Source organism: Corella eumyota, chromosome 1 (assembly GCF_963082875.1).
Source record: "Corella eumyota chromosome 1, kaCorEumy4.1, whole genome shotgun sequence".
Taxonomy (NCBI): Eukaryota; Metazoa; Chordata; class Ascidiacea; order Phlebobranchia; family Corellidae; genus Corella; species Corella eumyota.
Genome location: NC_137490.1, coordinates 49,620 through 71,260, shown reverse-complemented (window position 1 = coordinate 71,260; position 21,641 = coordinate 49,620). Strand labels below are relative to the sequence as shown.

Genomic DNA, 21,641 nt, shown 5'->3' with positions numbered 1-21,641 from the left:
CTATGACGTCATAGTACACGCTTGAGTGGTTAAACGGAAAATTCCCGCGCTGAGTCATGAGTCGAAAATGTGTCGTTTGTTCTAGATTTGTTAGAAAGGGAGTTAAGCAGAATACTCGGTAACTGTTTGTTCGAAAGAATATATTCTGTGACGTCATAAACACAGAAACAAAAGACGCCTTAAATATTAGCCAATCAGAACTTGGATTTCCACATGCCTTTGTGACGCAATAGAAGATTATCTTGAAGTAAAATCGATTGTTACGTCACAGTTTGTTTTGAACATTCGGGATTGTCTCGTACGAGGATTTTCACGAAAAATTTGGTTAAAAAATTTAAATTTTGTTTTTTACAAGTTCTAGTATTTCTAGAAAGTTTTTACAAAAACATTTTACAGAAAAACTATCGTGGTCACGTGACCCAATAGAGAAAGGCGACGACTGGACTAAAATAAAGAAAATTTCGCGAAGTTTTTATTTGAAGAGACCTCGTCGAGTTTTAAGTTTGAAAATATTAATTCTAGTTTTGGGAAAAGATTTCGAGCTTCACAACTGTTAAAAAAGTTTATTTGATAATAAAATGTTCACTCGGTCAGTTTAAAAATGTTTTAATTTTTTTATGAATAAATTATTTTTAAAAATTTAGAAAATTTAGATAAAAATAAAGAATAAAAAAAAATGTCGTTTGACGGGAATTTTTCTGTCGGAATTCGGTCAATCACAATTTCGACGTTCGGGGTCCTAATCGCGGTTCTAATTCTTGTACCTGGGTTCCCTATGACGTCAGCAAAGGTCGCGGTTGGGTCACATCACGGCAACCCCCTGGGTCCGATAATTAAATGTGAAAGAGATCAGGAAACCTTTCTCCGATGGATTTGCGACGATTCGGGGTTCAAGTTTCCGTTCAAAACACGAAGTTATTGTGAGTAGAAAAGTGATTCAATTTGAAATTAAAATTTGTTTAAATCTTAACAACTTGTCAAATACTTCCTTCATTTCCCGCCTTTTCCTCTTACACACAACGTAAATGACGACATAAACATCCCATTGTTACAGCTATGATGCGTCACTTACCCAAACCGAACCCGAGACGTTTTCCGTTCCAATATCAATCGTCGAAATGCTGCGTGGATGGCTGTAAGTTGAAGGAATATCAGCTGATGTGCAGATATCACTCCGCGATAATGCGCTGTAAGGAAAGTAATCCCAGATCGCGGAAGAATATCTGCACGGTTAATGCTCTTAATCGAATCCGGCTTAGTACACGAAAGTGATGACGTCACTTAACTTTAAAGAAATCACTGTGTTCTAAAAATTACCTTCACTATTTATTTATACGTTGTGACGTCATAGATATTTTGGTTATTATATCACAAAAATTATTCTCCCCGCGGGCAGTTCAAATTGTAAAAATAAATTTCGAAAAAAATTTGATATTTTTAAATAAAAATTAATAAAAAATATATAAAAAATTTTTTTCTTAGAATTAAGCATCGAAAAACGTGCTTGAATACTTTACAATTGTACAGTTTAAATGTTGTTGGTATTTGTTTCGTTGTAAAAATAAAATAAACTTGAAAAAATATTTCGATGAAACATTTCAAGTTTCCGTGTGGTGTTAAAGTTTGTTATGATGACTTGCAAAACACTCAGCAAAATTTGAAATAAAAAAAATCGAAATTATAAAAAAAAATAGTTTGTTGTAATTTAATATTAATTATTTAATTAGGAGATTATCTTAATTATGTTGACTACTGTTGTTGTGCGGCCGTGCGTAACAGGAAAACGACCGGAAAGGAAACATGTGTGTGTGCCATAGCAGATCTTTGTTTATCTATTATGACGTATAAATAACTGAATGTTCAAGACTGAAAGACAACTCATTATAAGAGCATTATTAAAACAATAAGATAATTAAAATTAGCAAAATTAAAATAGTGTTCAAAGCTCAAAATGTAGTTTTTAATTTATTTAGGATGTATTTTAAAGCTGCCATTTTATCATTACTTGCTGCAACTTTAACAAGTTTTTTAATATCTTGTTTCTATAGCAACATGGGGGATATAAAAGCGAATAGTATTTTTGATTTTAATGTCTCCGATATAAAGGGGAACAATTTCTCATTGTCAAAGTACAAAGGGAATGTAAGTTTAATTGTTAATGTAGCTTCAGCATGAGGCTTCACAGACTCTAACTACAAACAACTCCAAAGTCTTCACGAAAAATATTCTCAGCTCAGAATCCTTGCTTTTCCATGCAACCAGTTTGGAAAACAAGAACCGAAACCAAACGATGAAATTTGTGAATTTGCAACTCATAATTACAAAATCGGGTTTGATCTTTTTGCTAAAGTCGATGTCAACGGGGATAAAGCAAATCCTCTTTTCAAATATTTAAAGAATCACAACAACTGTGGAGGATTTTTGGTGAATGCCATAAAATGGAATTTTACAAAGTTTTTAGTCGACAAAAATGGGCAACCTCGTAAGAGATTTGCTCCCAATGTTGAGCCTAATGCAATTGCCAATGATATTGAAAAACTTTTGCAAGAATAAAATTTTGATTGAATTTTTTAAATTGTTGTTTTTTATGAAAACAAATTTTGAAACTTTTAGTGAAATTTGTTTGATGAAATGTTGGTGTTAAAGTTAATTTTATTTGGTTTGGAGTTCCATGTAATTTTAACTTTAACACCACATTTAAAGCAACCTTTAATGTTATTCAAACAAATTAAGTGTTTTATAAGCAAATATTAATTTATTAATTGTGTTTTTTTCCAGCATTATGTAGTTGCCAATCTGAAATAATTTTATTTGTAAATTAAACAAAGCTTTTTTTGGTTTTATTTTTCATATAAATTTCACATTTAAAATTGTGTTAAATAGTAGTCAGATAATTAGCTAATTTGTTTACTGCTTTAATCTAGAATATTTAAGTTAAAATTATGGATTTAAAAGAAAAGGAAAAAGGAATTCCAGAATTTCGGCAGAAATTTAAGGAACAGGTTCAAGGTAAAATATTAAATTATTTTAAGTTTTGTTAATAAGTTACTGGGTTTGTTGTTGGTGGCTATGACATAATAAAACATTTTGTTCTTCATTGTTTAGACATAATAGAAGAAGGGGATCCCAGAGATATAACCAGAATATTGGAAGATGATGAATATGCAATTTTGTTTTTAATTTGGTCAAGAAATATTGACAATGCCGTTAAGTCAGCCCTCGATGTGGTAAAATGGAGGAATGAATACAAAGTTAATGGTTTGTTTAAATTAACTATTAATGGGATATCATGCAGAACCTCAGTTTTTTGATATTTTTGCAGATATGACAGCTGAAAATATTGGGATTGAAAAAATTCAGGAAGGAAATTTATTTCTTTTGGGGAGAGCCGTCAATGGAAAAAGAATTTGTGAGTTTTAACGTTTTAGATTATACAAATAGCTAAACTTATGACCCTTGTTTATTCTTGTTTAGTATATTTTCGAGGAGGAAAGTTAAAGAAGGAAGACCACGAGGAAAACAAGCGACTTCTCATCTTCTGGCTTGAGAGGATCCAAAGGAAGGAGTCCGGATGGGATGCGAGGATTATTTTTTTTCTCGACACAAACGGCTCATCCATAGGAAACTCTAACATCACGTTCATCAAGTTTATGATCTCTTGCTTCTCTACTTATTTTCCATGTTTATTAGGTAAGCACTTTGTTGGGTAACTACTTTGTTGAATACTGTTTAATTAAGGGTTTGTTGTGCAGATAAGATTATAGTTTACAACCTCCCGTTCCTAATGAACTCGGTTTGGAAGTTGATCAGTAAGATGTTGACTCAGGAGCAGAGAGAAGGAACAATTTTGTGCGGAAGTTCCGAAGTTCAAAAATATATCGACCTCTCTCAATTGCCGGTTGACATGGGCGGACATGTAAGTCAACTCATTGTTAGCTTGTTTTTTTAACTTGTCGCTTTATTAATGGATGCTAAATCTTGGCTGCAGTGAGAATTGAACTTATTGTTTCAGGTCCCAAAAAGTCTTATCACTATATGCCACTGCACTATGTTTTTATTGTTGTGATCCTGACATTTTAATTTTGTTTTTCAGAATACTTTCAAGTTTTCTTATCCACCTTTTCCCGATGATTTGGGAAATTAAAAAATCCTAGAATATTTCAACTATGCAATTATCCCTTTTTATCATAAAATAATTTAATTTCGAGCAATTTTTATTTTCCATCTTTTTAACAAAATTGATTTCTTTTTTTTAGCAAATGAGATTATTTTATTATTTTACCTTCTAGAATATTAAATTTTTAGCAAACATTTCATTTACATTTAAACTGTGATTTCATTTAATTTTGCATACTCAGAAAATCTCAATATTATCATAATATTTATTTAAATGTTTGTCGCTTTATGTTTTAAATACAGTTGTTGATTAAAAAAAAATTATTTGTTTGTAACAACGTAATTGAAAAGTTTTAATTAATTAATTAAAAACATTTTTTGTTCTTTAAATGTTTTGGTTTTAATATTACATTTTTTCACCGTAAAAATTTATCAAGTTAATCAACAAATAAACTCAGAAGAAATGTCATCATAAACTTTATAAATAGGCGAGCAAAAATATCATTAACCAAATTCATTTTCTCTATTTGACGTCATCATATTAATCACATTGCGCGCGCTTATGTGCGCGTTTTCGCTGCGCTTTGAACGTCTCCTACATGGTCTAGGGGTTAGGATTCCTGGCTTTCACCCAGGCGGCCCGGGTTCGATTCCCGGTGTAGGAACATTATTAGCATTGGTGGTTCAGTGGTAGAATCCTCGCCTGCCACGCGGGGGGCCCGGGTTCGATTCCCGGCCAATGCAATTTTTTTTTCTCGGCGGCAAAATAATTTTATCACAAACAAAAGAGAATTACGTCACTATTAGTAACAAAGGGACTTTTTGTCTCTCTTTGTCCACGCCCACATTGTCTTATTAAATACCTTAAAGGCTCTAAACTTAATTTTGTTAAAACTTTTTTTCAATAATTTAATTTAAAACAGATTTTAAAAATGCACAAAAAATAATTTACAGAAAGGTGTCGCTATTTAAAATATTTCGCGATGTTTGGAATGTTTATTTTGTGTAGGTTTTAATAGACTGATAGAGTTAAATTAAGTTGAAAACCAGACAGTTTAAGCATATGTTTTGGATTAAAAAAGTTAAACGAAGTAGAAATAAATATTTTTGCGGAATTATGGTTGTCTGTTTGTCAGATTGCGTCACGCGGTCACATGACTTCGCATGACTACGACAAACTGACAGATAGTTCGTTAAAGTCAGCGTGTCTGACTGGTTGGTTTTTGTTCGCATATTAAGAGGTACACTTAGTGATAATAAAACGATATTATCTAATCATTTTATTTATTTTTAGGAAGCATTTTAAAAGGTTTTTATTAAAGAGATTAAGACTTAAAGTAGTAAATAATTTGTGATGTCACTAGGAAATACCTGCGGACGTTTGGCTCGTTGGTTTCCCTGTATTTTTATCGTTCTTATTCTTTTTTGGTCTTATTACGCTTATGTAGTTGAGTTGTGTGTGTGTAAGTATATGTTATATTTTAATTCTAAAGTAAATTACTATTCTATTTTTTAAAATATGTTTGTATATTACTGTTGTATATTACTGTTTTATTTGTTAAATCCAATCCAAAATGTTGATTTGTTATAGATATTACCCCAACCCAGATCCAAGTTATACAAGTTTAGGATACTATTGGCCAGATTTTTTTCATTTATATTTTTTTTTTATTCTTGATGTGGGAAAGTCGAATGCGCGGCCTAAACATAGAGTAACATCAATTACCCTGACTCAGTATAGAGTTGCCTTTAGCAGTTTAGGATATAATATTTGCCCAATAATTAAGCTGCTGATTAAGTGCTGGTTCAGTAGAAGTTTATACCGTTTGTAGTGCCTTACTCAAGGACGCTACAGCATGAGAGCAGTGGGAATTAAACCCTCGATCTAGTGGTGGAGTAGCAAGTGTTCTTATCACTACACCATGTTGCCGGTTATAATGCACATTGATTAAATTATATTTAACAACAAATCAAATCAGTTGTTGTAGTTTTTTTACTTTTTTTGATTATTGTCAACATATTATTTTACAAAAATTGTTGTTAATTACAGATACAATCAAAAATGTTGCCGAAAAAGTTTTATATTTGATATTTTTCCACTTATTTTTCTTCATGTTTGGTTGGGCTTATTGGCAGACGGTTTTTAGTGACGTGAAATCTCCCTCCAACCAGGTTTATAAAATATTTAAATCATTAATTATTCAGTGGATGTTTTTACACTTAGTCTTTTCATATAATTTAATCCAACAAATATATTCTTAGTTAAAATTAAGTGTTTTTTTTATTTTACTTCTTTTTTTGTTTAAAGTTTAATATTCCCGAAAATATTTTGGCCCGAATGCGATCTGCCGGAACAGAAGAGGAAAGACAGGAAATTCTGGCAGAATTTGGGAAAGACTTGCCAGTTGAAACTAGAACACCTCGTGGAGGTAAATATTTGGATATAATTGGTTGATGTTTATTTTAATTAAGCTAATCAACTTTTTGGCATGATACATTGTACATGTGCTAGCAATATGATAAGATTAGGAAATGTTTTTAACATGTCATTATGTAGTTGTTAGGTTAATAAAGTTTTTTTATATTAAATTAAACTATAGATTTTTTTCGTTTTTAGGTTATCGGTATTGCATTTACACCAATGTTATAAAGCCTGATCGATGTCATTATTGCTCAGTTGTTGGACAATGTGTTCTCAAAATGGATCATTACTGCCCATGGTAGGTTAAGTTTAATATTGTTTATAGCAGTGCATTGTTGCCCATAGTAGTTTATTGATACCCATAATAGGCCATTGTTGCTTATAGTAGGCCATTGTTGCGCATAATAGGCCATTGTTGCCCATGGTAGGTCAAGTTCAATGTTGTATATGGCAGCAAATAGTTGCCGATGGTAGTTTACGGTTGCACATAGTAGGCAATTGTTACTTGTGCATAAGTTTGACTACACATAGTTGTTGCCCATGGTTAATTTTAGATCACAAAGTTGCCCATATATTGAAGCTAGTTTTGTTTATTTTAGGGTGAACAATTGTGTGGGTTACAGCAACTACAAATTCTTTATGTTGTTTCTATTCTATGGACTCCTTTATTGCCTTTATGTGGCTGCAACTGTACTGCAGTATTTTATTTTGTTTTGGAAGGTTTGTTGTATTTTATTTGTTATATTTAAACAGTAGTTTTTATATATATTATTTTTTAACATTTCTATTTAGAATGAACTGGACAACACAGCGTCACGATTTCATATTTTATTTTTGTTTTTTACTTCGATAATGTTTGCCTTTAGTTTGGCCGGCCTTTTCTTTTATCATTGTTATTTAGTCGCCAAAAATCGTTCAACCTTAGGTAAGTCATGGAACTTTATTCACAAGTAATTAGAAGAAATATAAATGTTAATATCTTTGATTTTAGAAAGTTTTCGAGCTCCTGTGTTCCGGAACATGCAACCTGATAAAAATGGATTTAACCTTGGAGTTATAAGGAACGTGGAGCAAGTATTTGGGGAAAGAAAATTGTTTTGGTTTCTTCCACTTTTCACCAGGTGATCAGGGTTTTAGAAACACTATTTAAGGAATAATTTTAAATGAGCAATTATTTTATTTAATTTGCGAAATAATTTTTAGTTTGGGCGATGGTCAAATTTATCCTCGAAAACTAATTCTGTCAGAAAATGACGCTGAAAATAACAGGTTTGCAATCATTCTGTTTAATCAAAAAGTTAATCAAAATATTTTTTGTAAGTATCGTTAAGGTGTTAATTAGCAACTAATTAGCGAATATGTTGTGTTTACAGTCAAGGAAACGGAACAAGCTTCCCAACGAGACAATCCATTGGAGATGAAAATCTTCTTCTAAGGAACCAGGAGCGAGGAATCCCAACCAACTCAGGTGAGTCCTCATGATTAAAGTTAAAGCTCGAATTCTGTTAAAATCTTTTTTACTTTAGGTTCTCATTCCTTCAGCAATGGCACGACAGTGACGGACGTCAACGAAACTTGATTTTAATTTGTTTTTATTTATTTTTGCACTTACGCAGTTTTGAACTTTCGTCCTCTCGTTGTAAATAAAATGTCGTAATTACTATTTTGAGTGAATCGAGTTTAAACTGCTTCCATGTTCAGCGTTAAAATTCTCGTTGCTGCCATGGTGATATCTTTGTCCGTAGCCATGGAAACTGGATCTTTTATCGTTATGGTAACGCGTTGTATTCGGGAGACTGTAACGTTTCGATTGAACAGCGCCCTCTATGTCCTTGTTGTCAATTTGGATTATGTTCACACCGTTTCGAACTGTCGTGGTGTTGACGTCACATTCTCTCACTTTTCTTTCTTCTTTTTTATCGTCTTCAATCGGCAAGGAGAGAAACTCCCTAAACCACAAAAATGTTGAAACCTTTTTAAAACTGAAATAACTTGATTCAACTTACGGAGGTTCGGAGATGGTTGGAGCTCTTGGAATCAACTTCAACTGTCGCGGTGAAACCGATTTCATCTAAAAATGACGTAGGGGTTACCACATTGTGACGTAATCGAAACCGGTGATTGTGACGTATTTGTTACCTGATTGTTGTTGGTTTGTGCGACCATTAACTGTTGATCTCGCCGTTGTTGCTTTGCACTCGACAAAGGACTGTCCACTTCAAAGTGTGCGTGGAAGTTTGAATAATTGACCTATCGTGACGTAACAATAGTTACATAACAGAACAAAATGGTTAGCAAAATAATAATTATTATTACGTCATAAAAGCCTTTCTCAAGCATCAATACTGGCATGAACCTTTGGCCCCAACAGACTTCGTCTTCGACGTAGGAACTTCGCGCTTGACACGTCATTCCTGGCGGATGAATACAACATTTATTATTGTCACGTTGATGTTTACGATCCACTTACCCGTGGCTTCGACCATTCCTTCTAAGATGACGACTACCTCAAACTCTTCTTCTAATAAGTCGTCCGCGGACATGTCCCAAAAAGGGGATTTTTCATCGATCACGTGACAAATAATAAGGGGCGTGACCTACATAATTATGACGTCATTATAAGTTAAATGTGACATGATTACACTCCCCTTTTTATTAGAAACTTACGAGGAATAAACGATCCGATCCAGTCGTGTACCCAACATCGAGATCAGTTTGGTCCAAGGCCATAAATTCTCCTTCCTCTGTTTGCCGAGATTTGATCAACTTCGCGCGAATCTGGGCTTCGACGATATGAGAGTTTCGGAGATCTCCCACTCTAAACAGACATTATGACGTCAGTTGTAAGGTCATTGTGACGTCAATTAAACAAATCTAACCTGAACATAAGGCAGAGTTTTCCATCGCGGAGTGATATCACCGCTTCTTCGCTAAACACCAAAGTCTCGGCTCTCTTGTTCGGCTGGGAGATCTTGACGAACATGCATCCGACCTTGGGAAAAGTTGTCAAGGTCAACAAGCAATAACAAACAAGTTAATTGTTTAAGAACAATCGAAAACTCACCATGAAAGCATCGACGATCGATCCAAAAATACTTTGACAAAGAAGCAAAATAATTCCTTCCGGACATTTATCTGTGATTGCTCGAGTCCCGTATCCAATAGTTACCTGTGATGACATCACACTTAAACACACTGCTGACGTCATATGAATAAAAACAGATGACGTACCTGGGTTTCAACTGAAAACAGAAATGCGGAAGTAAACGATTTTATTCCCACGACGCAAACTTCGTCATTTCCGGGTTCGAAGGCAACTCTTTCAAGATCTCCTCTGTTTAAACAAATGACGTCATTAACTGTGCAGTACATACGTCATCACATACGTACCGACAATAAGCGATAAGCCACCAAGAGAACCCAAACCCGAGCCACGTAACTGTATAAGTGGCGGCAAATATTGCTACATTGTAACTCCACTTGAGGTCGACCATTGTTGTAAAAAGATCGGTCAAGTACCTGAGTCTGTCCTTAACGTTGCCGTGTCTTACGTTGCAGTGACCTTTCTTGGCTACAAACCTACATGTATAAGTTATTAGACAGAGTAAACACTTTAAATACAGTGGGTACTTATCTTGTTATTATACGGAGTAAACACTTTAAATACAGTGGGTACTTACCTGGTCTGTCTGCGCCGTTTCATTGGCCTTTTAAAACTGGTTTCTGAGGTCCTTACCAAGTTATTCGATGGCTCTCTTTGGATTGGCTCGCGCAAAATGCTGAACAAAATAAAGTTATCAAATCTGACAAAACTAAACAAATTTGTAAAATCTGACAACATGCTAAAAAAACGATTTCTTAAGTCTGATAAACAAGTTTTTGTTGCTGTCTTACTTGGGAAACTTATCCCCGTTTACTGCTGGACTTGACGGTGCCATTTCTTCGCGTGAATTGTAAACCATAATTCAGTGAAACCTTTTCAATACTCAAGACGCTAGATAATTTCTTTGTTCGTCAGAACATACATTATTGATTAAGTGAATTAGAGAGATCGATAAAACTGCCTACGTCACAGTCACCCCTTTTTCTACGAATTGTTCGCTTTTTAACGTTGGAGAAACGAACGCTGTAGAAAATTAAGTGAAACGAATGCCGTAAAAAATCATCAAAAAATGTTTTTAAATAGTTTGTATTTTATTGCCTCGATAAAACAATACGAGATCGATAAAAGGGGTTACAATAATTCTGTTCTTACGTCACAATCATTTTATTATTAAGTAAAAATGTCTGAAACCTGTAAGTTATTTATAATTATGTGTTTAAACCTAAAACTCTTCATTTTATTCTATGTAAAAGTTATAGCGCCAGTTTCGAAAACGTTGATTTTAAGCGATTTCAGTATTCCGTTAGTGGGCGGTAAATTAAAATATTGTTTGTTGAAACCATCATTACAATTTCTGTCCGATAGTGGAGTGAACTAGTCATGGTGTCGGACGACAAACCAAATGGTTTCGAGTTCAAGCCGCATCAACGTCACATTATTTCCTAATAAAATATAAAACCTATCACGTTAAGGTAGGAAGTAGTACCATTGTTACTTACATAGAATTTGTCAAACTGTTTAAAACTATCGTTAAGTCCGTTGTTCTTAATTAAATACAGCGTAAAACAACATTTAGCAGTTTATTAATTAACAGCAAACTTTATTTAATTCGAATCTCAACAATATTTTTATTAATAAATTATAACAATATTATAATCAATCAACTTTTAATTCAAAGCCAGCACTATATCTAAGATGAGAAATGGCGGTAAAAAAAGAAAGTGACGTAGATGTAAAGGCGTCAGATCAAAAAGGCAACGGCGGTAAACACAGTACATTACATTATTATAAGCACAAAGTATTTAAATCTCCTTTTTATTGATATTGTAAAATTAATTTATTAAACTTTTAAGTAAAACTTAGCACGCGAATAATAGTTGTTAGTAGATTAGGGTTTTTTTGTTGTTTTTAGTGTAATGAACTGTGTTTTATGTTAAGGGTTGTTTAAAGTATAAATGTGTTGGTTTTATGACATTTTTTAGGTAGTTACTGCTTTTATACAAATTAGTTTTTGCATTAAATGAAAAAAAATGTTAAGCAGCGTTAATGTTATAAGCAAAAAGTCAAAAAAACCAGATTGTGGTGTTAAGGTTTTGTTCACTTTAAAAAAATTTAAATCCTTCGACGTAGAACTCATTAAAGCCTCCGCTTCAATTTGTTGCCTCTTTTTTTTCTCTATTTCACCTGTTTAAACAATGAACTTTGTTATTTTGTCTGTTTAACACATAAGTTGCCAGCGTTTTCAATATTGCCACGGAATTAGACAAAATTTTCTTACATTGAAAACAAATAAAACTTTTGGCCCAATTTAAAACTTTGGAATTTTATTTATTTGAGAACATATTTACACCCGATTAGTTAGCAATTAATTGCTTAAAAGCCAAAAGAAGGTAAAGCCATTACCCGCTTCGAAGCTGGATGAAAGATTTGTCTTTCTAGAATATTTTGGCCAAATTATAAACTCACCTTTTAGTTTGATGATGTATTTTTCTATCCCGTCGATTTCTTTTTCCAACTCTTGCTTTATTTTTTTTTCTAAAAAACAATAAAAAGGTTTAAATACTTCTGCCTCCTAATACAAAAATAAAATAGCATCAGTTAAATACCTCTTTAGTTTGGCTATCCAGTGAGTTTAAGTTCTTTTTTAAGGACTTTTCCTCATTCAAAAGTTCCTCAATCTGTAAAATATCAACTTGTTTATAAACTTAACCGATAAACACAATTCAAAGGATATTATAAACGTCGTCTATTCAACCCAGGTCTTACATGCTGCATTTAAAAGTGATTAAAAACTAGCTAGGGGTCGTTACCTTTTGAGAAGAAGTGTCGGTCTTGTTTTTTATTTCTTCATCGTCAGGCTGCTTTGTATTTGATATCTATTATGCAAAATTACTAAATTAAGTTATTATTTAAAAAACACATTTCATTTGCTTTTAAAATTTTGAATTTAGCAAATATTGTAGAGAATATTTATTTAAATATTTTAAATCAACTATTAATAAAACAATCACCTTTTTGTTGACATTTTCAATTTCGTTCTCAACAAGCAAGATCCCTTTTTCGACTTCAACAATCTTACAAAAAAGTTTTTTTTTATCTTAAAAATAAAGTGTAATAAATTCTTTTTTTTTTATACTTACATATCTGCTTTGTTTGCCACTGGAGTTTCTGTAACAAAAAAAGAAAGTTTGTGATAAGAGGACATCATCATCTTTAACATGTAACACTTACTCAAGATTTAAGCGTTTTATTAACTTTATTACGTCACAATTTTACTCAAGATATCACCGTTTATTAACTTTATTACGTCACAATTTTACTTAAGATATCAGCGTTTATTAACTTTATTACGTCACAATTTTATTACTTTGTTTCCTTCGTGATTTCACTTAATTCAGATTTCAACTTTTCTACTTCTTCCTTCAACTGCAGACAACAAAATTTATTTTAAAAAGTTTGATTTATTTGAAACCCAGAATATTTACCTTGTTTTTATGTTCGATTGCTGTTTCAAGCTGTTTTTCGACTCTCTTTTCCTCTTTCTTCCAAAGCTGCTAATTTTAAGCGAAAAGCTTCCATTATTTTTTAAATATTACCTAAAATCTGCAAATAACAATACAAGTAGTTAGTATATTAAGATTAAGGGTCAAATAAAAGTTAAAATACAAAGTTACATTTCAGAAACATTAAACAAAACAAAAACGTAAACAAAAATCACCACAACGGAATTAATAAGTGTTTAGTATCACAAATAAAAGATTAAAATTATTTTGTTTTTAACAATTTTTTATTTAGTAAACATTCAATTAGGTTTGCAGTAAATAAAAGTTAAAAAGGCCAATCAGCGTTATTATTTTTTAAGCTTAATGTCCGAAAAGTCAGATTGTATCGTTCAGTTTCAAAGAGATTTTAACGATGAGTCAGTTTGTGCGACCTCATCGAGTGTCATTATATATTTCAGCTGTGCGTCGTTTTGTTCATCTGTTTAACACATTAGGAAAATATTGCTGCCGGTTTAGGCAAAATTACACATTTTTTAAATTAAAAATAAATAAATATAATTCTTACCTTCTAGCTTTTCTATCTGGTTTTCGAGTTCCTGTTTTTTGGGTTTTAACTCGTCCTCGATTACAGAATTTATCTACAAATATTGACAATGTATTAAACGCGTAATGTTTAACAGTCAGCTGGTGTACTATAACGGTCCCGTTATCGCTTCTGCTTAATACGTTTCGCTGCCCTAAGTTAAACTTTAACATTTGACCGTAATTCTATGTTTAGATCATAAAGTTGGGGAGTAAATATTAAAACCATTACTTAAAATAATAAAAAACATTACTAAGCAGCGCGGTGTAGTCAGAACACTTCTTACACTACATAAAGTTCTGGGTTTGATCTCTAGTGACCTCATGCTGTAGCGTTTTTTAGTAAAGCGCTAGAAACTTTACTAGCTCCTGCTAAGCCAGTACTTTATCAACAGCTTACTTATTGGGCAATTATAGTCTTTAATATCCTAAACTGACACAAGCAACTCGATACTGGGTCGGGGTAACTGTTGTTACTCTATGTTTAGGTCGTGCATTCGACCTTCTTACATCGAGGTTAAAAATATATACAAAAAAAACAAAAAACACAATTATAATATTTTTAAGCAATGTCTTATATCACAGTTGTTTTATTTTACAAAAATATAATTTCTTGGTAAAGATTTTAACAAACAAAAAGTGAATTTTAATCATGGTTCGAAGTTGTTTTTTTATAATAGACTTATTTATTTATTACCCAACAGGTGATTCAATTAAAAAATTAAAAGGTGTTTTTATTTCCAAAGAATTGACTTTTTAACTAAGCGAAAGTTTGTTTTATTCAAGCTGCATGCTTTAATTATCAATTTATAAATGCTATAAAAGGAATATATTTTTACAAATATCGTATTAAATATTTTGCACGATATAGATATAGGCTCTGAGATACAATTAACTTGTTTAACGCTTAAAAATATTTTTTTTAGTAAGTTAAAAAAAGGTGATTAAAATTTTAAAACATAAAAAAATGATTTGGAAAGTTATTTGTTTAAAAATTTTAATTTTAGTTTTTCTTTTTCAACCAAGTAGAGGTAAAAAATGCCAGGAAATAGGGGAAACTTTGCTCATGATCAAAGACAGCTCGACCCAACAAGTTGTTGAGACTCAACTTTGGAAATGGGAAAGTGAGACAACAAGAAGCTGGAATGAAAGTTATTGGCTTGGTGCAAGTGGTTACTCAACACTCTATAACTTTACTTGGTTTGATGGTACACCAGTTCCACAGCGTGGTAATGGTACTGATGAGAATTATGAAAATTGGTACGTAGGTGACCCTAATTCAAATCCAGGTTATCTTGTAATAATAGCAACAAATAAATTAGGAAGTGACAAGCCCGTTGGAGGTTGGGTTGATTTAAATAATAAAGAAACTTCACAGTATATCTGCCAAAGACGTAAATATAAATTGTTCTTAATTAAATATTTTCTTTACAGACAATTTTATTTAACCTAGTATAAACGTACAAAAAAAATAAATGTCGACAAAAATATAAATGTTGTACGTACTAATATCTAGTAATATTTTAAACTTTTTATTTAAAAAATTTCTATCATTTTTATGTTTAAAATTTAAAAGTTTTGAATAAAATATTTTATTTTAGAATTTTGTTATAGTGAATACCTATGTAGAAATAAAAGCTGTACTAAACCTTGTGAAGTACAAGATAATGAAATCTGTTTGTGTTTTTGTAAACCAGACTACATACAAACTACTAATGGATGTGAACTAAGTAAGCTAATTTATTATAAATATTTCGTAAATAGTAGTTATAAATGTTAATAGATTATAACTTAAAAATATTAATTATATAAAATTCATATAAGCATAATGATTTGTTACAATAACTTGTTTAAATACAACTTTTTAGATATTTGTAAAGAATCCAACCAAACTTTTGTTGATGGAGAAATAAATCTAACTCCTACATTTCCTGATACATTAGCTGGTTACCGCGCAAATACAATTCAAACCTGTCCTTTAAATACCCCAAATGGTAAGGGAATTAGACCTATATAAATTTAAGTCATTTTTTTAAAGTTGACCTTATTTAAATATAGCATATAAACATAATTTGAGTTTTATTTTATATTAAGAGGAAATTCCTTATGGAAACAAATTTTGTGATGAAAATGGAAATTGGAAAGATCCTGTCTACATTAAATCCTGTGATCATTCTTTGGAGGTAAACTTGTTGTATTTTAGATCATAACCCTTGTTGAACAAAGTTTATTTGGTACAACATCCTAAAAATTATTAAACAAGTAAAAAAATTTACAGAATTTTTTTTTAGAATCTTGAAAACCAGCCGATAGCAAATGAATCACAACGTGTAAAACAATGTCCAGGTTTTAACTTCTAACCCAGAAAACATTCAAGCAGAAAATGTGACGTCAGCTGTTGGGGTTTTGGAGAATATCGTAAACACTTCATCTTTATCAACAAACGTAAGATATTTGTTCACTTTTGTTAAGAGTAACTGCATATATCAGTCTTGTTCATCTTGTTTAACACACTTATATCTTTTTTAATTTTAATAAGGTGGCAAATTCAGTTGTTTTGACTTTAAGTAACTTGTTAGAAGTTTCTAAAGAGGAAATTACCAAAAGTAACTCAACGCAGAGGTTGTTATACTTATGATACAATGTTTTAGGCTAAATATGTTTAAAATTTTGTAAAATCAATATCAAATATTAGATATTAGTTTTAATTCTATAATAATTAGTTTAATTGATAAAGTTACGTTTATTTTTCATTATCAAAAAAGATTTACAAACCGAATATAATATTACAAAATTTTTTTAGGATTCTTGAAACATTGACCAAGGTTGGTAAAAAAGTTGAACTTAAAGAAGGAGAAACTTATGAACAAGTTGGGAGTAACCTTGCATTAGCTGTTTATCAACCAAATAAAAACGGTTTGTTCATGTAATTGTAGCGATAAATTTTAAGCGATAAAATTTTTTTTAAATATTTTTGTAAGTAATTGTAGAAAATTAGAAATAATCGCCAAGGTTTGATTATTAGACCAAAATTTTAAAGAAAAAGTAAAAACACTTTTAATAAACCAAATAAAAGAAAAAAATTAAGATCCCTTGTATTCTTAAACAAGCTCTAGTACTTTACGGTTCTAGTTAGCCTTTTTTAAGAGTTAAATTTTGGAAAACAAAAAATACAAGTGATCCGAAGAAGTTTTTAGGTTTTAAAATGAACTTTTTAATGAGATTATATAATTTAATTTTGATTTAGAAGCTGTAAAACGCATTGGTTTGGAAGTCGTTTGGAATAAAATAGTTGCAGAAAAAGGTTTTAGAAGCGACCAAGTTAAAATATTTCGTGGCAATTCAAGTTCAAACTCGTACATTCAACTTTTTGCCGGTTTGTATTAGTTCTGATTTTAAGACATTTTAGATATAAAAGTTTGCAAATTGAATAAGGCATTTTATTGTAGATGTTAGAGTGAGTTTTTATGCAATGTTGAACAACAAATTGTTCATTAACCCAAGTTTAAATGGAGAAGTAAACTCTCACGTTGTTCTTTCTGCAACATTGATTGGCAATCAAAGTTTAAAGAAACCTGTTTTAATGAAATTTGATCTAAACCAGGTAATTTATTATTTTTTTAAGTTAAATTGACAGTTTTTAATATGTAACACAATAACAATATATTTGTCTTGGTTCTTTAGATTTTAGTAATGTTTTATCTCGTTTTATTTCTATAGAACTTGACAGCAGGCATGGAAAATCTTACCCAATGTGTATTTTGGGATGAAAACATCAACGAATGGTCTTCAGAGGGTTCAGAAATTATTTCTCAAACTCTAGAATATATTGAATGTTCGTTTCAGCATTTAACCAACTTTGCAACTTTATTTGTAAGTTTGTCATACTGTTAATATTTGCGTCGTCTATGTGTAAGTGTATTTTACTGTTTATGCTTCATACTAAGGACGTTTTAGTATGAAAATAGTAAGGATTAAACCAATGATCTCATGTTGTAAAAATATTCTAGTATTACTCGGACCCCAATAACACGAGATCTAATGAAAAACTACTTGAAAACCCAATTCTTTCAACAATTAGCTTGGTTGGATCATGTGTCTCAATTCTTGGTCTTTTGCTTGCAATACTAGCCAACATATGTTTAAAGTAAGTGTTTTACTATAAGTATAGCTTGTTTTAAACCCCAAACTTTGTCCTAACTTTTTATAACCAAAGAACTAACACCATCTATACTTCTATATGTATGGCCATATGCTGATCCATAGTTCTATGCGGGCAATAGCTGGACTCCCTTAATAGAACATAGTTAAATTTATTGTTGTTAACATACAGCATCTAGCCGGTATAAAATGTTAGATACTATTTCTAGGGGCCCTAAACAGAATAGCAAAAGACGTGGCACTTTTATTTCCATTAATCTTTCCATATCCCTAATACTCTTGAACACAAGTTTAATTGTAAGTGAGCAAGACATTATAACAACATCGGCTCCAGGTTGCCTGGGATTTGCGATTCTGATTTACTATTCACTTCTTAGTAGCCTTAGTTGGATGGTTGTAGAAGCAGTTATGGTGTTTATGGCAATTTACTTTGTAAGTAGCTGTTGCTTTCAAACGTAGTTTTTTAACATACACGTTTTCTTGTATTTGCAGATACTTTATTTAAAGTAGGCTACAGAATACAACCACCTTAAAAATAAAGCAACTTTCTTAAAATATTTTTAATGTTGTTTTATTTTTAGCCCATCTTCGTGAAAGTAAAACTGAATTGCAAAAAGCTGTACGTTAGTTTGATGATTTGGGCTTGGTTTGTACCTGCTTTGATAACATTGCCTCTTATTTTTGGGAGAGAAACATATTTGAGAAAAGATTTGGTGTAAGTACAGAACCAAATTAACTGTGACTGGTGTAAGTATTGTTTACTCAATACATATGCATTTAAGATGCTGGCTAAAACATGAATATGTCATGTACTTTGTGATTATTCCTACTGCTATTTACATCGGTATCAACTTGATCTTATATTTGGCAATTGTCTACAAGTATGTCTGGAAACGAAATAGAAATGCTATGGTAAAATTAAAAATTACATTTTAAAACAAGTTTATTTTAATTGTTAACAACATAAATTTTTAATTGTTAACATAAACATTACTTAATACATTTTAAAATGCATTTTGTTGGGTTAAGGTAAGGAAGAACCGAACAAGAGATGCCTGGTTCTCTTTGACGCTGTTTGTTAGCTTAGGAATCTCCTGGATATTAGGGTTCTGTGTGACAAAAGGAGGGTTGGTGTTTGCGATCATATTTGCCGTATTCATTTCACTTCAGGGTAGGTTATTGTTATATTAAGTTTACTAACAACTGTAACCTCGGTATAGTAAATTTAATTATTGTAGATTATTGCTTAGTATAATTTAAGTATAAAGCTAGGCTCGGTAACACTTTCACTTTCATCTCAGCTAGTTTTTAGGATAAATATTTCAAGTGTATTACGTTAAAACATTGGTCAAGTAATCGAAATAGCCTATACCCTACGTCGGCATTTCAATTGTCGTAATATGGACCTAATTAGCATCCAATATTTGTCTGCGATAACTTACCCGCGCATCACAAATGGCAAAACTTTAAAGCCAGAAGGTTTCGGGTTCGAGTCGCACCAATGCCACACTACTCGCCCTTTAATGCTGCGTTTACAGGTAACTTCAAACACGTCCCAACAGCACACCCTTTCAACAAAAACCCATCACTAAACAGTGATACCTAAAAGATAATAAAGAAATTACCCAAAAGTAATTACCAAACTGTTATTTCAGGTTTCTTGATCTTTTTGCTACGATTTGTTCGTGATGCAGAAATAAGAAACGAAATCAAGTTGCCAATAAGAAACAACAAAGTTCGCTAGGCAGCCGTTAACGCTAATGCTAATTCTTAATGTAGTGATGCTTGTAACTATGTAGGAAAATTCGCCGGCGTGAGGTTAGACACCAGTTTCCAGTTCATTATTCGGCACCTAAGTTTTTAGTTTCGCTGATACTATGTTTTTATTAAAATCTTTTAATACGACAAGTAGATAAATAATAATCAAGTAGATAAATATTTACCCGTCTGGTGCCGTTGTTTGTAAAATATTTGTTTTCAGTTGAATTAGTCGCTCTGGGTTATTTATTCGCACAGCAATCTAAAGTTTAACATTAATGACAATTATCAAATGCAACAAAAACTTGATGGCAACTTGTTGGGTGCACGACGTAGGGTTTCGGGTTTGATTCCCACTGCCCCAGTAAAAACTTTAGTTTTCTAAATCTGCAGTTAAAATTAAGAGAGGTTTAGTCACCAGTTAATATTAAACAAATAAAATGCAAAATGCAATAAAACCATAAATAAATTTAATATTTTTTTAACCTAAAACCTCGCTCTTTGGTAAATTAGTTTTTGACGTTTGATAATAACGATTTAACTGCAAATTTTTCTTTTTCTTACCGCACATTGCTAAAAGGTAATCTTTTAAAATTTGCAACAAACCATGCGAAATAATTACTGGCATTACTTATAACAAGTAGCATAATAAACAACATTTCTCAATCTTGTTTACATCATTTTAATCAATTTTGTTTACTGTCCGATGTTTCGCTTAAGCTCAACCATTTGTATCTGTACTTGTCGAATTAAAAAACAAAATTTAAAGTTAAATTATTGTTTATGGTTTTTAAAATTATAGCAATTAAAACATAACACAGAAGGCCAATTATAAAACGAAAAAAATTAAGAAATGTCGGGTCGTGAAAACTTTTTCTCAGTTTTTATTTCGGACAAACATGAATGATGTTCAAAACTTATCTGTATATACGACTTGTAAAGTATGAAAATTAATAAGCACTCATGCAATGTTCTGCTAAGGTACAAAAATGTTAAAAATGGGGCAAATCTCAGGGTATGGTTTATTTTACTTAAATTTGGCAAAAAATGTTCTTCGTGGTTGAAAATTCATCAAAGGTTTGAAGTACAGGTTTTCGATTTAAGATTGTGGCCACTAGAGACTGGTGCCACTACCCGAAATATGTGGAAATATTTTATACAACTCCTTTGTTTCCTTAAATCTATCAAGGTTTATTGTAAAAAGTTACAATAGATCGCTTTTAAAACATTTAAATATTTTCTTTATCAAATGATTTACCTAACTAAGTAACTGATTACCCAATGTAACGCCAGTTAAGCTTATTGTTTCACCATTTTAAAATCTGCTTCCTAAACTTGGTATGGGTGAAAATCTACGGTTAAATTTGGTATTCACACATTGACCTTTATGTGAAGTCAGTAGTGTGGATTACGAGCCAAAAGGTTTCGAGTTCAAGTCCCACCAAAGCCACATTAATCGCCATTGGGTTTGGCGTTCATTGATTGCTTAAAACATGACGCAACAGCAAATTTAATCTCAGAGATAATAAAACTTTAACTTTTTTATAAAATTGTAAACTTAAAAACATCATGGCGTAAATATTTAATACACTTTTGTGACATCATCTATGTGGCATGATTGGTCGGTCATGTTATTGTTACAAGTTTTATTTCTTGTGATGTTTGTTTACATTCAGGGTAAATACTTTGACCTATATTCTGAATGTCGTGGGTCTGATTGGAATTACGTCAACAATGGTGGTTACTGTTATGCGATAAGCGGTAGTGTTACAGCACCTTTTTCTCACGTGATAATTTTTACCGCCAATAATTTTTCAAAAAATTTAAAAAAATCGTCTTTGTCTTTTGGCATAAGAAAGCTGGTTAATGTAGGCTTTATTGTTATGTATCAAAAAATTTAAAAAGTAATGTAGGCTTGATTGTTATATTTAAAATTAAAACTATGGGCAAATTAAATTATTTGGTATCTTGTTTTGCAGATTGTTTAATCTTTATT

General features: G+C 31.6%; 5 protein-coding genes and 2 non-coding genes across 7 annotated transcripts; 6 read left to right on the top strand and 1 right to left on the bottom strand.

The window, feature by feature from the left end:
• The first annotated feature begins 493 nt into the window (after positions 1-493).
• Positions 494-1,444, top strand: LOC145741331 (uncharacterized). The gene is made up of 2 exons (XM_082558943.1): positions 494-920; positions 1,055-1,444. The coding sequence occupies exons 1-2, from the start codon at positions 677-679 to the stop codon at positions 1,270-1,272; spliced, it is 462 nt and encodes a 153-aa protein (XP_082415069.1). The 5' UTR covers positions 494-676; the 3' UTR covers positions 1,273-1,444.
• Positions 1,445-1,784: 340 nt separating this feature from the next.
• On the top strand, positions 1,785-2,574 carry LOC145741235 (uncharacterized). Its single transcript, XM_082558826.1, has one exon. The coding sequence runs from the start codon at positions 1,975-1,977 to the stop codon at positions 2,551-2,553; it is 579 nt and encodes a 192-aa protein (XP_082414952.1). The 5' UTR covers positions 1,785-1,974; the 3' UTR covers positions 2,554-2,574.
• Positions 2,575-2,873: 299 nt separating this feature from the next.
• LOC145741147 (motile sperm domain-containing protein 2-like) lies at positions 2,874-4,413 on the top strand. Its single transcript, XM_082558712.1, has 6 exons — positions 2,874-3,009; positions 3,106-3,258; positions 3,323-3,409; positions 3,475-3,690; positions 3,753-3,916; positions 4,094-4,413. The coding sequence occupies exons 1-6, from the start codon at positions 2,943-2,945 to the stop codon at positions 4,142-4,144; spliced, it is 738 nt and encodes a 245-aa protein (XP_082414838.1). The 5' UTR covers positions 2,874-2,942; the 3' UTR covers positions 4,145-4,413.
• A 296-nt stretch (positions 4,414-4,709) lies between these two features.
• Trnae-uuc (transfer RNA glutamic acid (anticodon UUC)) lies at positions 4,710-4,781 on the top strand. The gene has a single exon. It is a non-coding gene; the product is annotated as a tRNA-Glu (tRNA).
• Positions 4,782-4,789: 8 nt separating this feature from the next.
• Positions 4,790-4,860, top strand: Trnag-gcc (transfer RNA glycine (anticodon GCC)). Its single transcript has one exon. It is a non-coding gene; the product is annotated as a tRNA-Gly (tRNA).
• Positions 4,861-5,414: 554 nt separating this feature from the next.
• On the top strand, positions 5,415-8,411 carry LOC145740705 (palmitoyltransferase ZDHHC20-B-like). The gene is made up of 10 exons (XM_082558535.1): positions 5,415-5,579; positions 6,167-6,288; positions 6,425-6,545; positions 6,734-6,836; positions 7,138-7,258; positions 7,331-7,463; positions 7,530-7,659; positions 7,742-7,807; positions 7,912-8,006; positions 8,065-8,411. Exons 1-10 carry the CDS (start codon positions 5,471-5,473, stop codon positions 8,115-8,117), a joined length of 1,053 nt encoding a protein of 350 aa, XP_082414661.1. The 5' UTR covers positions 5,415-5,470; the 3' UTR covers positions 8,118-8,411.
• On the bottom strand, positions 7,886-10,512 carry LOC145740703 (G protein-activated inward rectifier potassium channel 3-like). The gene is made up of 12 exons (XM_082558534.1): positions 10,433-10,512; positions 10,219-10,317; positions 9,929-10,117; positions 9,770-9,872; positions 9,603-9,707; positions 9,418-9,530; positions 9,206-9,356; positions 9,009-9,135; positions 8,855-8,952; positions 8,678-8,788; positions 8,545-8,609; positions 7,886-8,487 (listed from the first exon to the last, which is right to left on the bottom strand). The coding sequence occupies exons 1-12, from the start codon at positions 10,498-10,500 to the stop codon at positions 8,199-8,201; spliced, it is 1,518 nt and encodes a 505-aa protein (XP_082414660.1). The 5' UTR covers positions 10,501-10,512; the 3' UTR covers positions 7,886-8,198.
• Positions 10,513-21,641: the final 11,129 nt, after the last annotated feature.